We start from the raw sequence: 16288 nt of genomic DNA, 5'->3' as shown, positions 1-16288 counted from the left end.
TACCCGGTCCCCTTTGCTCTCTGAGACAGGCTCCAGGTCGATCTTTGCCACTTATAAGACAAAGGCATCATTTCTTATGTTGCGCATGGTCTCTGGGCAATGCCTATCATGATACTCGAGTAGCCAAACGGTGTTTTACGCATCTGTGGCGATTTTAAAGTCACGGTCAATTCTCAGTCTGTCATTGATGCATATCCTGTCCCATCAGTGGATGACATACTCACACGTTTTGCGGGCTCGCTCGTTTTCACCAAAATTGATTTGTGCAATGCTTATTTGCAGGTGCCGTTGGACGAGGAATCATAGCAGATCCTAGTCATCAATGCCCCGTGTTGCCTGTTCCGTACAACTGCCTCCCGTTTGGCACTGCCAGCACCCCTGCCATTTTCCAACGTTATTTGGAATGCCTCACAAGCCAGGTGCCTGGTGCAGCCAATTATCTGGACAATGTCACCATCGGTGGCTTGTCCGCGGTGGACCTCACAGACAAGATGGATCAGCTGTTTCAGGTTTTTTCCGAGGCTTACCTGCATTGCCAGATGGAAAAGTATGACTTCTTTGCGTGAGAGGTCAGTTATCTCGGGTTCACAATTGATGCCCCTGGTCTCCACGCCTCTAAGGAGTATGTCGATTCAAAACCTGCCTCCTTCCACCAACATGAAGCAACTGTAATCTATCCTTGGTCAAATCAGCTATTATCAGCATTTATACCCTGTGCTGCTCAGATTTCGGTGGCCCTGATCAGGTTATTGTGCAAGGGTGCTCGTCAGGTTTGGGACACTGCGTGTGAGCAGGCTTTCACATGTGTCACATCAAATCTCTCCCACCCTCCTTGTCTGGCTTATGATCCTTCCCTGCCCCTCATCGCCACCACCAATGCCTCGGACTATGGCCTGGGTGCGGTCCTGTCGCATGTGGTCGACAGCATTGAGAGGCCAGTGGTTTTCGCATCCAAAAAATTGACCGTGCTCAAACCAAATATAGTCAAATAGAAAATGAAGCTTTGGCGCTGGTTTTCGCCCTGATGAAATTCTACAATTTCGTGTATGGTCGTCATTTCACTCTGCAGACCGACCACAAACCTTTCGTTTCTTTGTTTCACCCGGGTGTTGCAGTGCCCACCTAGACGGTGTGCTGCCTCCAGCATTGGGAGCTCTTCCTGGCAACATTCGACTCTGATATTGTCTATCGCACCTCTGAACGCCATGCAAATACCAATCTTCTGTCCCGGCTGCTTGCCGGGGCGGGCCGTGAGTTTGATGCCTCCCCTGTCGTTTGTTTCCATGTGGAACCGGACGTGGACACAGCTCGTGACGCACTTCCACTGGATGCCGATGCAGTCCAACGGTCCACCACTCGAGATCAGACACTGCAAGCTCTTCGCCACTAAATCGCTACGGGTTGGCCAACCAGCCATCATAATGCCTGCAATGCAGAGGTCCAACAGTTTTGGGATCATCGACACAGTCTCTTTTTCCGCAGTGGCGTCATCCTTTTGCATATTGATTTCAATGTTCCCTGGGTGGTCATACTACATGCGTTGCATCGACGTGTCCTCAACCTCCTCCACACTGGCCATTGGGGCATCATCCTTACCAAACAGCTGGCCTTTCGACACACTCATTGGCGCAGTTTGGATAAAGACATTGCCTCCCTTGTGTCCACATGCACCCTGTCCCAAACACATCAGGCAGCACCCCTGCGCCAGTATTTTTTGTGGCCGAATGCAGCTACTCCATGGGAACATCTCCATTTGGATTTCGCAGGGCCATTTCATCATTCCCAGTGGCTCATACTGATTGACTCTGGCTCGGGATACCCTTATGTCTCCTGCATGATGAACACCACTTCTGCTGAAACTATCAAAATTCTCCAGTGCCTTTTTGCCATCAAGTGACTCCCCAAACGACTTTTACGGACAATGGTCCACAATTTTCTTCAGCTGAGTTTAAGCAATTCTGTACTGCCAATGGAATTTCCCTAGTCCAGACCTCCCCTTTTCACCCTGCGACAAATGGCTAGACAGAACATTTTGTGTGGATGTTCAAGACCCAGCTCAATAAGGAGGCTGTGCTTCTTTTTTTGGCTACATATCGTGCCACCCCCCATGCCGGTAAAAGTCCAGTGGAGATACTTCACGGTCAACCATTCCACTCTCCCTTATCTGCCCTGGTTCCCGAGGCTTCTCACCCTCCCACCCCCACACCAGCGCACTCCTTTCACATCGGGCAGGAGGTCTGGGTGTGGATCTTCTCTCATCCAAGAGCACACTGGGCACCTGTGGTCATCACCAAGCTCTGTGGCTGGGCGATGACGTCTCTCCAGTGGGCCAATGGTTCTGCCACCCGCCGGCACCTCAACCAGCTCCACCCCTGTCTGGTGGACCATGATGCCCCGGGGGAGCTGCCAGTGCCTATCGCCAACCACCCTGTGGCTGAACCGCTGCTTCTGCCTCTGCCTCAGCTGTCCGCCGGCTGTCCTTGCTGCGTCGCTGCCTCCTGCCTCTGCAGGCCACGAAGCCATGGATGTCGACCAGGACACCCCTACTTCTATGGATATTTGTGGTGCAGTGCATTTTTTTTTTCCCCAGGGGGAGAAATGTTGTAGCAGCCCCTTATGTAGAGGGCCCGCACAACCAACAAGATGGGTTGCCGACCTCTTTGCTGGAGCGTGGACAGAAACATCGCCAGTGGATATAAACAAACAGACTTTCCAAATAAACACAAAACTACTTCACCAGACAACATGTGACACTGTTCCACCAATCAGAACTCATATGACTCATGTAGCACTCTGCTGACCCGACTTTATAAGCATGTCCAGACAGTCAGAATGGCAGTGTTTATGTACCACTATGAACAGTTCCGGCCAGTACTTACGCCAGCCCTAGCATTGTATACACTTGCCGTAGTATTGTAGTAGCACGTTGTATTGTGTAATTAGTAGAGTGGATTTTGGTCAGTATTTTCTTCCATTGTCTTGTTTCCTTATACGGTTTGCCACCACGAGAGTTGTGGGGTTTTCTTATTGTCCTTGCATTTAAAACTTAGTTGTATGCCAAACGGCATTTTTTTTTTCTTTTCTTTCATTATAATAAAGTGTCTTCAAACTGACTGTTAGTTCTTTCCTGCCGACCACAGGACACTACATAAATGCTTCAATTGTTCGTTAACTATCTCCACAATTCATAGTTCTCATTTAGATATTATTCAGAAATACAAGTATCTCAGTAATCCCATCCTTCAATACTGGCACCAGAAGCTGTCACAAATGTTACTTATTGTGGCTATAGGTTGTCAGCATATGCCATCTCTATCACTTTGTGCAGTACATGATTTGTTCCCAAAGCACTACATTATTTCAAGAAACTGAATTCCTCTTAGTATGAAATGAAGGAAAAGGATTGTAGGGGACCCCAGCCAGAATAAAGTGCTACCAAATGCTCTCAGCCATCTATACATAAACAAATCCAGTTTTCAAATATACAACTATAATTTAAACACTAATAATATCTTCTAAGTGCCAACATAAAAAAGAGTCATGTACATACTATTACTTTGGATTAAGCTGCTCTCCTTTGTAGTTATGACTGCACTTACAAGGGTGTTTCAAATGGAAACCTAAAATATGCAATAATATTCCTAATAGTTGTGCTACTGATATGGCAGTTAGCAGGAGTTGAGTTTTGAGAAATGATCAAGAGTTGACAGCATGTTGTTGCATCACAGAGAAGATGGCAACAGCATTGTTGACTTGCACCAAGTTGGAGCAGCATTCGTTGATATATTTTTTGAGTAGTGACGTTATTAAAAATCTGCGGAAATGCATCACAGGATAAGAGCATGGTAAGGTGATATGTGTGTCTTCCTGCAACAAGTGATGCAGAAAGTTTAAAACAAGCTAAATTTCTGTGGAAGGCACTCAAAGTCTGGGCCAGAAACGCCATGTAGCAATAAATGAAAACTAACTGTTGCAGTGAAAGAGCTATTGCAAGTCTTTTGTTGCAATAAGATTATCTCATAAGAGCCCATTAAGCCATAGCAACAATGCAGGCTATGAAGTTTGAATTTATTTATATTTATATATATACTTGTTCCATAGATCTGTACATGTGAGCAAGTCACTCAGATGTGGAACGTGTCAATGTACATAATAAAATACATAGAATAAAGACATTGTTATAGTATTAATAACAGTGCACAAAAGTCATACTTTTAGCTTAAAAACTAGTCAACATAAATGTGAAGATAGCAGTTTCATATTTAGGGCATTATTGCATCTATTTTAACCTTGAACAGCAATCAAAACTTCCCACTTTGGGTTTAAAAGTGACCCAAAAATGGAAATGAGAAAAACAGGAATTTTTACATTAGGGCATTATTACATTAGTTTAACAGTAAACAGTGTCAAAAAATTTAAAAACATCTTTCCAATCTGGGTTTTACTTATTTCTCTGAAAGAATTCCTCTAGTGAATAAAGTGAGGTCTCAAGTAAATAATTTTTCAAGCTACGTTTAAATACTGATGTACTACTCCTTATACTTTTGATGCTGTTGGGTAGGGAATTGAAAATTTTCGTTCCAGCGTACTTTACCCCTTTCTGAATAAGTGTCAAGTTCTTTAACTCACAGTGGAAATCCTCTTTTCTTCTGGTGTTATGTTCATGATGTAGGCAATTCGTTTCATACAGAGTGGGGTTATTTATTATGAAGCACATCAGTGAATATATGTACTGAGATGTTGCTGTCAGTATTTCAAGTCGTTTAAAAAGATTTCGACATGAGGTTCGTGGGGGTACACCACAAATGATTCTTATTGCCCTTTTTTGTGCTGTGAGGATTTTCTTTGCGGCAGGTGTATTGCCCCAGAAGATGATGCCATAACACATGACTGAATGAAAATAGCCAAAGTAAGCTGACTCATTAGACCTTGCCCTCAGTAACTTTCAAGTGTTCAGATGACTCAGAGATCACTAGGAGGAGAATTTCAGAAGCAATGAACAGGTGTAAATGGCAGTGCATAAGCAATCAAAAGAATTCTTCTCATGATGCATCCACGTACATCTGAAGTAGTAATAGGCAACATGGAGAACAACATTAAAAATTATGTATTTGTAATTTTTCTGTATTAGAGCTACCTCATCTCATTTGTGCAATAATAATTAAAGTTTTCATCTGGATCACCCTTTTGCAATCTGACATTAATTCTTGCTTATCACTTCAGTTCAAATTCAATGTGACAGGAATTGCAACCATGACATTTGAGTACACTGGGGAATAGTTGCTTGGCTGTAAGCAACAGAGACAAATAACAAACACTGAATCTCAGCTTCCAGAACTAGGTGACCTATATTTGAAGGTTAGAGGGAAATAATGCAAGAGTCTATACAGGCTGCAATATGAAGGACTTGCAATTGAGGATAATAACATAAACACTAAACAGGCTAGAAAAATTACCCATAAATGCTTCATGATACCCTCTACAATAATATCACTGAGTTATTCATAATAACATACTTGTTCTGTTCCTCCTTGCCGACAAACTGAATATTGTTGTGGTGATAGTCTTTGTGCCCATTCTTTATCTGTGAGAGATTTTGCATCATTTTTGGAAGCAGTCTGACCTATGAACAAAACAGAAATTATGTTATAATCTTATATTGTGAGCTTCACACTATCTTATTTGCCAACATAAAAGAAGACCAAGTCAGGCATCTGAAACTTCCTGGGAGATTAAAACTGTGTGACAGACTGGAACTTGAATCTTGGACTTCTGCCTTTTGCAGGAACTGCTCAATGCCATAACTATTCAAGCATGACTCATGACCCACCCTCACAGCTTTAGTTCTGGCAGTACATCTAACTTCCAAACTTCACCGAAGTTTTCCTACATACCTTGCACGACTAGCACCCCTAGAAGAAAGGGTACTGAATAGACGTGGCTTAGCCACAACTTCGGGCATTGTTTCCACAATGAAACTCCAGGCAGATTAAAACTGTGTGCCATACCAGGACAAATCTGGGAATTTTGCCTTTCATGGGCATCTGCTCTATGGACTGAGCTACCTAGGTATGATTCACAAGCTGCCCTCACAGCTTTACTTCTGCCAGTATCTCCTACCTTCCAAATTCCACAGAAGTTCTCTCACATACCTCGCTGAAGTAGCACCCCTGGAAGAAGGAATATTACGGAGACATAGCTTAGCCATAGGCTGAGGGATTATTTCCAAAATGAATTTTCACTCTGCAATGGAGTGTGTGCTGGTTTGAAGCTTCGTGGCAGATTAAAACTGTGTCCTGGATCAGGACTCAAACCTGAGGCCTTAGCCTATTGTGGGCAAATGCTCTACCAACTTAGTTGTCAAAGCATGACTCACACCTGGCCCTCACAGTTTTACTTCAACATACGTACAAGTTTATTACATTGCACTGCAAAAAAGGTTTGTGATCATTAAAAAAGTTGATGACTGAACTTTAATATTTTCACCTAAGGATGGCTTATGATTTTCTTTTCACAGTGTGAAAATTTTTAATTTGTTGTAAATTTCCAAAGCAATGTTCTGAGGAGTTTGGATATAGATTTTTAATCTGTGAAATTATACTTGTTCCTAGTATTACAAACACGTTGAAAATGGTTTCCTATAAATAATTCTGGATTGTTATGTATAAACATTTCGCAAGCAAATATATACAGAATAGTTAAAATATTTAGTTCCTTATAGAGGTCAGCATGAATCCCCATGTTTAATATTACACACATTTATAGTAATAGTTTTTTGTAGTAATAATATCCTACTTGCATTTCTCCAAAAGCTTACTCAGTACCTTCCAACAGATTCAAAGTAGCTCTGATAAACAATTTTTTTAGTTATAGTGCGCATCCGGATGTTCTGCTGAGTTCTTATTTCCATTTTACGCACAATATTTTGAAGAGCAAGCTGTCTTCTTCAGGTGCTCCATGTCTTGCTGTTAGCAGATTGGTTTGAGGCTAGGCAGCGAGTATGTGTAACTGCAAAGCTCACAACATCTGAAGTGGAGAGCTGGGTTGGTCATCAAAAACTTGTGCACAAAGTGGAAACAACAGTTTGGTAGAATACCTGGAAGCACTCCATTAATCAATTGCACTGAGAAAAATGAGAGATCACAATTTTTCTACTGTACAATATTAGCTGTGTAGGACTGTACTATCATTGTGAATGCAGGACTGTTTACATTATTTGCCAAGATGCTAATGCTAGAAGAGCACAATAAATTATTTTCGAGAAATATCCCCATGAATTTCATAAATTTGCTTCCCTAAGTTCCTGATTTGTATGGGTAATTTGAAATTTATTTGATTTTGATTGTTTACTTTTAAACTGTATTAGTTCGGTCTTTGTATTATTTAATTTTAATCCATTTATATCAAACCAGTGTTCTAAGCTGTTTAGGGTGTCAGTGATTCCTTGGGATTTTGTTCTTTGCCTCACTTTCAGTGAATACAGATGTGTTGTCTGCAAATAAAACTGAGTGAGATATTACGTTTAGAGGTAATAAAACAGGATTGGGCCTAAAATGAAACATTATGGGACTGCCTGGGAAACAATTTTCCAAGATGAGGAATAACTTCCTGTATCTGAAGCTACAACTACCCTATACTTTCTATCTATTAGATATGGTTTGAACCACCACAAAGCACTACCATTTATTCCATTTCTTTCTCATTTGTGGAGCCTTCATAAGGTCATAAAAAATTCCTGTAATTTTTTGAAACTTGTCCTAAGATAAGCAAATTTTCTCAACAAAGTTGTTGGCAGCACATATGTATGCTTGCCTTTCTAGAAGTCAAGCTGATTTAATTTGATGATAAATTTTGCTATGAAATTTTGTATCTGTGTTGCAACAGTGGTTTCAGATACTTCTGAGAAGATTGGGTGTTCTTTTAATATTTATTGGCTAATAGTTTCATATCTTCCTTTGAACCTTTCTCAAATAATGGTTTAACTACTCTGTACCTTAAAGCATCTGGAAAGTATACTTCTTCAAATGAGTTATTAATTATTACAGACAGGGGTCCTGACATTATATTAGAAATGGTTTCCATTACCCAGGCGAGTACTTCCTCCCATCCAGTCAGATCTTCATTTTAAGGATAATACTAATTTTTCTAGATCATTAGCAGTAATTCTTTCAAATCTAGTTGGCACTTCCCTGTTATTCTGATTGAAAACAAAGGACTGGACATTATCTAGATTACCACTTAACATCAACATCAGATTTTGATGCATTTACAGAAAATTCATTGAAATATTCTAATGACTTTACAATGGCTTTGTCAATGAACTTAATTTTTGGAGATTAGTGAACTGCTGGTTATGACACCAAGTTCAGATTTTATTACTGTATGGTTCAGAATGATTTTTTTGTGCCATTTCTTTCGTCAACTTTTTTTTTCAGTTCATTGTGTAACTGTCTTCTTCTCACACTCGTCACTTTTATACCAGCAGTTATCCATTTTAATTTGCTTGTCTTTTTCAATCACAGACTGAAGGGCAGAAATTTTTTTGTTAAAAACAAGCAAAAAGCTTTCAAGAAACCTGTCATAATTTTTAGAACTTGTAATACAATGACCTACTCATCTGTTTACTTCTTTAAGTCTACAATAGAGCAAGTTTAAATTTTCCTTATTGAAGTATCACTTGAAGCATACTTTCCAAAAAATCTTGTTCATTTATTTTTGGTAGCTCCAAAAACAATACAGTATTATGAAAAAAGCCTACAGCAATGCAGAATTTTTTCATACCATCAAATGTATAATTTGTCCAAATGTTACCTTCGCAGGTCACTCTTTCTTGAATTCTGTGAAATTTCAAATGAACCACATGGTTCCAGAGCCCTTAAAGTCTCAAACATCTATGATGTGTACATGCGCACTGAAACAATGAATGAAAATTTGTACCAGGGCCAGGATTCAAACGCGGGTCTGCTGCTCACTAGGCACATGCCCTAACCACTTTGTCACTCTGGCTCACATTCCTCCTCAATCCAAATTCCCATCTATGCCTCAGCCCATCTGGTACTCCCAAGACTCGAACAGCATGGCAGAGGCTCTGCAGCCGTATTTGCACAGCACCTCAGCATTGAAAGAAATGGGAGATCCTGCCTGAAACCCAGGCATGGGTACCTAAATGAAATGAAACTGTATGATCCAGAGCCCTTTAGAGCCCTTTTCAAGACTCAAGCATCTATGATGAATGTATGCAGACTGAAGCAACTGTAGTTTTATTATTATTATTATTATTATTATTATTTTATATATAATTTGCCTGTTGAAGTAAATTTTGCACTTCTATGGTGCAACTAAGGACATTCTATATCTTTAGTCTGTGTAATATACTGCTCAAGAGTTCATGTTACAGGTTTACCTTGATAACGTAGGTGCAATAAATGTGTTAGTTCTAATCTGTACTGCTCGTAAATTATTCTGAAAACAGTCATAATTATGTTGCCCCATCTCTAATGTTGATGTGCCAGAGACGAGACTGAAGTATGTGATAGAAGATGGGTACAAAGGGCAGGTTTTACAGTGGAAGCAGTTGCAGGGGTAACAACCTAGAGGTATAGGTAGTGTTCTGGGACTATAATAAAGTATGACAAGAATGATATGGCAGCAATTGTAGGTGACAGCAGACAGTAAATAATATTGGGGGGGGGGGGGGGGGCAGATATTGGTGAGAATATCACTCATTTCAAGACTTGAATTGAAAAAACTGTAGCCATGACACATAATGTTTTGAGGCATTCTACAACTGAGTGGTATTGGGTAATGAGGGAGGTAGTTTTGAATGTTCTGCTAGTGGAAGCTGTAGTGGTTGGAGTGTCAGAGGAGTAGACTGTGTGGGAGATTAACTGATCTACTAGAAAAGCAGCTCCAACCTATACAAAGAGCCTCCTATGCAATACAGATGATACAAACAATTTCCTGCAGCATCCCAAATCCACTCACAATTGTCTTTCACCTTACATTACAACCTCCCAGTCCTTGACCACTGCCTCTCCCAATTCCCATCTGAATGGCTCTCAAAAACCTTGCTCATTGACACAGAAGCCAACTTTATCCCTAGTCATAATTTTCCCATCTTTGAGGGCCACATCTACAAAGAAACTACTTGAATGGCTATAGAACCAGGATGGACTCATTCTATGCCATCAACGTCTTCATGGATGAAGTGGAAGAAGCATTACTCAACTTCCAGAAGTTGTGTCTCCTAGTCACTGTCTTGGTATAGATTCATTGGGTTCTTTCTGAGATGACTCCACAGTGATGAAGAACTCCTCCATTTCCTGCAATAGTTTAATTATTTTAACAACTTTTTTCAACTGAAATTAACTTAATCCTACTCCTGATCCAAACCTACTTTCCTGGATGTTGATCTCTATGTCATCAAGGCTCACATCCAAACTTCAGGTCATACTAACCAATGAGCAACAAGATCTCCCTTCAATGTCTGACATCCCTTCCACTTCAAATGCTTCCTTCTCTACAGACTTAAGTATTCAAGGTAAATGTTTATGTTCTAATACCAAGTCCCACATCGTTTTTAACACTCTGACTTCGTCCACAACATACTCACTTGGGCACTCTTCAGCTACGTTCCTCCCATCGTCTTAGATCCCGCTTCCAAACATGTCATAATCAATTCCCTAGTCACCAATGTTTCAGTAATACCTTCTGTGAGTTGCCAAATTATAAAGATATCAGGATTGCAAACCTTTTGTAATCATTTGTTAGCCGGCCGCTGGTGGCCGAGCGGTTCTGGCGCTACAGTCTGGAACCGCGCGACCGCTACGGTCGCAGGTTCGAATCCTGCCTCTGGCATGGATGTGTGTGTTGTCCTTAGGTTAGTTAGGTTTAAGTAGTTCTAAGTTCTAGGGGACTTATGACCTCAGCAGTTGAGTCCCATAGTGCTCAGAGCCATTTGAACCAATCATTTGTTAGTTCATTTTAAATGCAATTTCATTTTCTCTTGGAATGTTCTGCACTTTTATATATGTTATATTGCTATAGTGGTTCATGGTGTGGGTTCCTGTTGTCATGTCCTAGTTCATGAACCACGGGCAATGTATGAGTGGCCAAGTAATTGGTCCTGACAACCAGGATACCAGTTACTTTGGCATAAGACTGGGCATCTCGGACATATTCTGAGTCGTGGTCACCTTTGTGCTCAGATGGCAAAGACTACCAAATCCACTGGTTAGTCCCTCAACCGTTAGGGGTAAAACTCAATGGGACCCGGGGCAAGTAAGGCTAGCAACCTGCTTCCCTGGTACTTTAAATATGATGCTGGCAACAATCAGAGCAAAATGCCTCGGACCTTTTGAGGTGACGGAGTCCCACCTCTAATTGACAAACCAGGGACTCCTACGATATGACTCGCAAATGAATGGTAACAAGATGGGGAGCTGTTAATATCAATGGGGGCTACTCTGGGAAGAAGGTAGAGCTGGCAGGAGGCTGCAAGTAAGATGGGGTTGGATGTTTTAGCTGTTAGTGACATTCGGGTAAGTGGTGAGAAAGAAAAGGAAGTGGGAGAATACAAGGTCTACCTGTCAGGAGTCAAAGCAGGAATAGCACAATGGGGTGTAGGGCTTTTCATCAGGAAAGAAATGGAACTCAGCGTAGTTGCAATAAGGTATGTAAACGAACGACTGATGTGGAGAGTTTTGACAGTGTCTAGCAAGAAAATTAGGATTGTGTCAGTATATTCGCATTGTGAAGGGTCAGATCAAGATGAGATGGATAGTTTTTATGAGGCACTCAGTGATGTAGTTGTTAGAGTAAAGGACAAGGACAGTGTTCCCCTCATGGGTGATTTTAATGCCAGGGTTGGAAATTGAACAGAAGGGTATGAAAAGGTTATGGGTAAATTTGGAGAGGTTATGGAGGCCAATAGGAATGGGAAACAACTCCTGGATTTCTGTGCCAGTATGGGCTTAGTAATCACAAACTCCTTTTTTAAACATAAGAACATTCACCGGTATACTTGGGAAGGAAGGGAAACTAGACCTGTCACTGACTATATAATAACAGATCAGGAATTCAGGAAGGCTGTGAGGGACAAATGTGTATTCAAGGGATTCTTTGACGACACTGATCACTATTTAATCTGCAGTGAAATTGGTATTGTGAGGCCGAAAGTGCAGGAGGTCAGGTCCATATGTAGGAGGATAAGAGTGGAGAAACTTCAGGATAAGGAAATCAGGCACACGTACATAACAGTGATCTCAGAAAGGTACCAGTTAGTTGAATGTAGTCAATTACAGTCATTGGAAAAGGAATGGACAAGATACAGGGACACAGTACTAGAGGTGGCTAAAGAATGTGTTGGAGCTGTAGTGTGTAAAGGTAGGATGAAGCAAACAGCTTGGTGGAACGACACAGTCAAGGCAGCCTGTAGAAGGAAAAAGAAGGCGTATCAAAAATGGCTACATACTAGAACTCAGGTAGACAGAGAAAATTATGTTGAAGAAAGAAACAAAGCCAAACAGATAATTGCAGCATCCAAGAAGAAATCTTGGGAAGGCTTTGGAAACAGGTTGGAGACTTTGGGCCAAGCTGCTGGAAAACCATTCTGGAGTGTAATTAGCAGTCTTCAAAAGGGAGGTAAGAAGGAAATGAAAAGTATTTTGGACAGGTCAGGAAAACTGCTGGTGAATCCAGTTGATGCCTTGGGCAGATGGAGGGAATATTTTGAAGAGTTGCTCAATGTAGGTGAAAATACGATCTGTAATGTTTCAGATTTCGATGTACAATGGGATAGGAATGATGATGGAAATGGATCACATTTGAGGAAGTGGAGAAAATGGTCAATAGACTGCAGTGCAATAAAGCAGCTGGGGTGATTGAAATTAAGTCGGAACTCATCAAATACAGTGGAATGTCAGGTCTTAAATGGCTACACAGGATAATTGAAATGGCGTGGGACTCGGGACAGGTTCCATCAGACTGGACGAAAACAGTAACCACACCAATCTTTAAACATGAAAACAGAAAAGATTGTAACTACTACAGGGGTATCTCTTTAATCAGTGTTGTGGGTAAAATCTTTTCAGGTATTGTTGAAAGGAAAGTGAGAGTATTAGTTGAGGACAAATTGGATAAATATCAGTGTGGGTTTATGCCTCTTAGAGATTGTCAGGATCAGGTCTTTAGCTTACAGCAAATAATGGAGAAGTGTTACAAGTGGAACAGGGAATTGTATCTATGCTTTATATATCTAGAAAAGGCATATGCTGGGTTCCTAGGAGGAAGTTATTGTCTTTTCTATGATATTATGGAATAGGAGGCAAACTTTTGCAAGCAATTAAAGGTCTTTACATAGATAGGCAGGCAGCAGTTGGAGTTGACGGTAAATTGAGTTCGTGGTTCGGAGTAGTTTCAGGGGGTAAGACAAGGCTGCAACCTGTCTCCACAGTTGTTCATATTATTAATGGATCATATGTTGCAAACAACAGACTGGCTGGGTGAGATTAAGATATGTGAACACAAAATAAGCAGTCTCGCATATGCGAATGACTTATTTGTGATGGCAGATTCGATTGAAAGTTTGCAAAGTAATATTTCAGAGCTAGATCAGAAATGTAAGGACTATGGTATGAAGATTAGCATCTCCAAAACGAAATTAATGTCAGTGGGAAAGAGATATAAACGGATTGAGTGCCCCAGGGACACCCAAAGTTACTTCTGCATCTGACTATGACTCTCCATCAAAGATAACATGCTGCATCCACCCTACCAAAAAAATTCTCAATCAAGTCAAAAATTTCACTTGGTATCCCATATGATCATACTTTTGATAATAAGCATAGATGTGGTACTCAGTCAAATGCTTTTCTGAAACCAAAACATACTGCATCTACCTGACTGCCCTGATTCAAAGCTTCCAGTATGTCTTGTGAGAAAAGTGACAGCTGGGTTTTGTATGGTCATGTGTGTTGGGTGGGATCCTTACTGTGCACGTTATAAAGGGTGTTCCAGAAGTGATGGTCAATAACTCATACATGAAAAGTACAGGAAAAAGTAGCTAAAAAGCTCCAATAAACATAGGTCCACAAATCAGCCGTTGTCAAGATATAAAACTTCTCTGTTGTAGTTCATCAGTGTCTAGGAACACATGGCATCTCTAAACATTAAAGTAGGTTTTTGAAATGTTTTCCATGTATATGAATGTAACATGGAACTTGTCTGCGAAATGATTTGCAAATCCTCTCAGGCAGTCCTGGAGAATTCTGTAAACACTGGAAGGCTGCTTCAATGCACAAGCATTAATTCCTCAAGAGAGTTGACCTAAGTAGTGTAGACCAGGCTTTTGACATGACTCCAAACACAGAATTCCATGGATAGATATGTACTCAGTAGAACAGTACATAATGAGAGGGACCCTCCATGGTATACAACTGCTGTAAAGAAACTTCTAAAGAGGAGAAAGATTATGGCATAATAGGTGTAAAACAAAGCACATGTCTGAGTTAGAACCTGGCAAACTCAAAAATGAAAATGTGCTGGAGCACCATCATGCATGAACCACATGTTCAGGCATTGGTTCAGTGGGACATCATCACGTACATCTTGAAGTACGGTCCACAGAAACTGCATGTCCTGCTGTTCGGTTAGTCTCTGTGGCAGGAAGTGTGGTCCAATTGTGCAGTCTCTGAGTAGTCCTGCCCAATTGTTCAACAAATAATTCTGCTGATGTCATGAGAAGTGTGTTGCATTAGGATTGACATCAGCTCCAATGTAACAGTTATGGTAGTTAAAAATATCATCATGTGTAAATCCAGCCCCATCCATGCACAGAATATTGCTTAGAAACAGAGGATTTAGGGTACACTGTTGTTGTACCCATTTCATAAATTCTCTCTAGGAGTGAAGTCTGCATTGTCAAGGGCTTGCACTCACTGGAGATGATATGGATTAAGTACCTGTGGATGTAAAGTCCGCCACACACTGCTATGACTCAGGACATGTTCTTGGGTATCAATCCTCCTCGTTGAAGTACTCGGACATTCGTGTACAACGCATAACACCCTTTCCTCATTGGGTCTTATGGATCTGGGCCGATCTTCTCATACATGGTGTGTGAAACTCCCAGTTTCTCTACGGTGCTGATGTAACCGGCTAAATGTATGACTGTCAGGCTGCCTGCGGACAGGAAGAGCTTCCTCATACAATCCTGCCATTCACTTTGCCATGCATGAAGTACATGTCAGCGCACTCTTCATTGGTGTTACCTCTGTCCATGATGCCTTCCCATTCATAACTGATTGTGGGGCCATTACAGCACACTGCATGGAGGGGGAAAGGAAAGTAGTTGCACATATGTGAACAAATAGATAGTCAATTCTAATCCTTGAGACACCAACGTAAATACTGCGGTATCTGGGGGCATTTACAGTTGGTTCCCAAACCAAATTAATGTGATATCTCTGAAATGGTTGATTTGCAGACCCATATTTGTTGGAGGACTTAAGCTATTTTTGGCCTGTACTTTCCATGTGTGAATTATTGACCATCGCTTTTGAAACACCCTGTATATTAATGACATTGCAGACAACATTACTGGTAACCTCAGACTTTTTGTAGTTAATGCAGTTATCTACAACATTATCTACAATGTAACACTGTATTGAAGAAGCTGCATAAGTATCCAGTTTGATTTTGATAAAACTTCAAAGTGGTGCAAATACTGGTAACTTGCTTTAAATGTTCATTCATGTAAAATCATGTTTCACAGAATGAAGAAACATAGTGTACTATGAATACATTATCAGTGAGTAACAGTTGGAAACAATAAACTCATACAAACACCTGAGTGTAGCACTCAGAAGGGACATAAAATTGGTTGATCACACAGGCTCAGTCATTGGTAAATCAGGTAGCAGACTTTGTTTTATTTTTAGAATACTAGCAAAATGCAATTAGTCTAAAGAGGAGATTGCTTAAAAATTGCTCACGCGATCCATCCTAGAACGTTGTTCAAGTGTGTGGGACCTGTACCAGATAGAACTAACACAGGATATTGTAAATATATACAGAGAAGGGCAGCATGATTGCTCACAGATTTGTTTGACCCATGAGAGAGTGTCACATAGATGTAGAAACAACTGAAGTGGCAGACTCTTGAAGATAGACACAAACTATCCCAAGAATGCCTACTTGCAAATTTTCCAAGAACTGGCTTTAAATGACAACTCTAGGAATATACTAGGACTTCCTACATATTGCCCCTCAGGATTGTGAGGAAAAGATT

The 16288-nt window shown here is 40.8% G+C and overlaps 1 protein-coding gene across 1 annotated transcript in view; it reads right to left on the bottom strand.

Moving 5' to 3' along the window:
• Nucleotides 1-16288, bottom strand: part of LOC126247556 (peptide methionine sulfoxide reductase MsrB-like) — a 73414-nt gene that overhangs the window by 27869 nt on the left and 29257 nt on the right. The window contains exon 2 of the mRNA XM_049948491.1: nucleotides 5517-5623. Within this exon, the coding sequence (XP_049804448.1) occupies nucleotides 5517-5623 (107 nt within the window). The remainder of the gene's footprint in view (nucleotides 1-5516; nucleotides 5624-16288) is intronic.

The sequence above is a fragment of the Schistocerca nitens genome, chromosome 1, assembly GCF_023898315.1.
Source record: "Schistocerca nitens isolate TAMUIC-IGC-003100 chromosome 1, iqSchNite1.1, whole genome shotgun sequence".
NCBI classification, from domain to species: domain Eukaryota; kingdom Metazoa; phylum Arthropoda; class Insecta; order Orthoptera; family Acrididae; genus Schistocerca; species Schistocerca nitens.
Note: the sequence above shows the minus strand (reverse complement) of the source record. Positions and strands in the feature narration are given on the sequence as shown.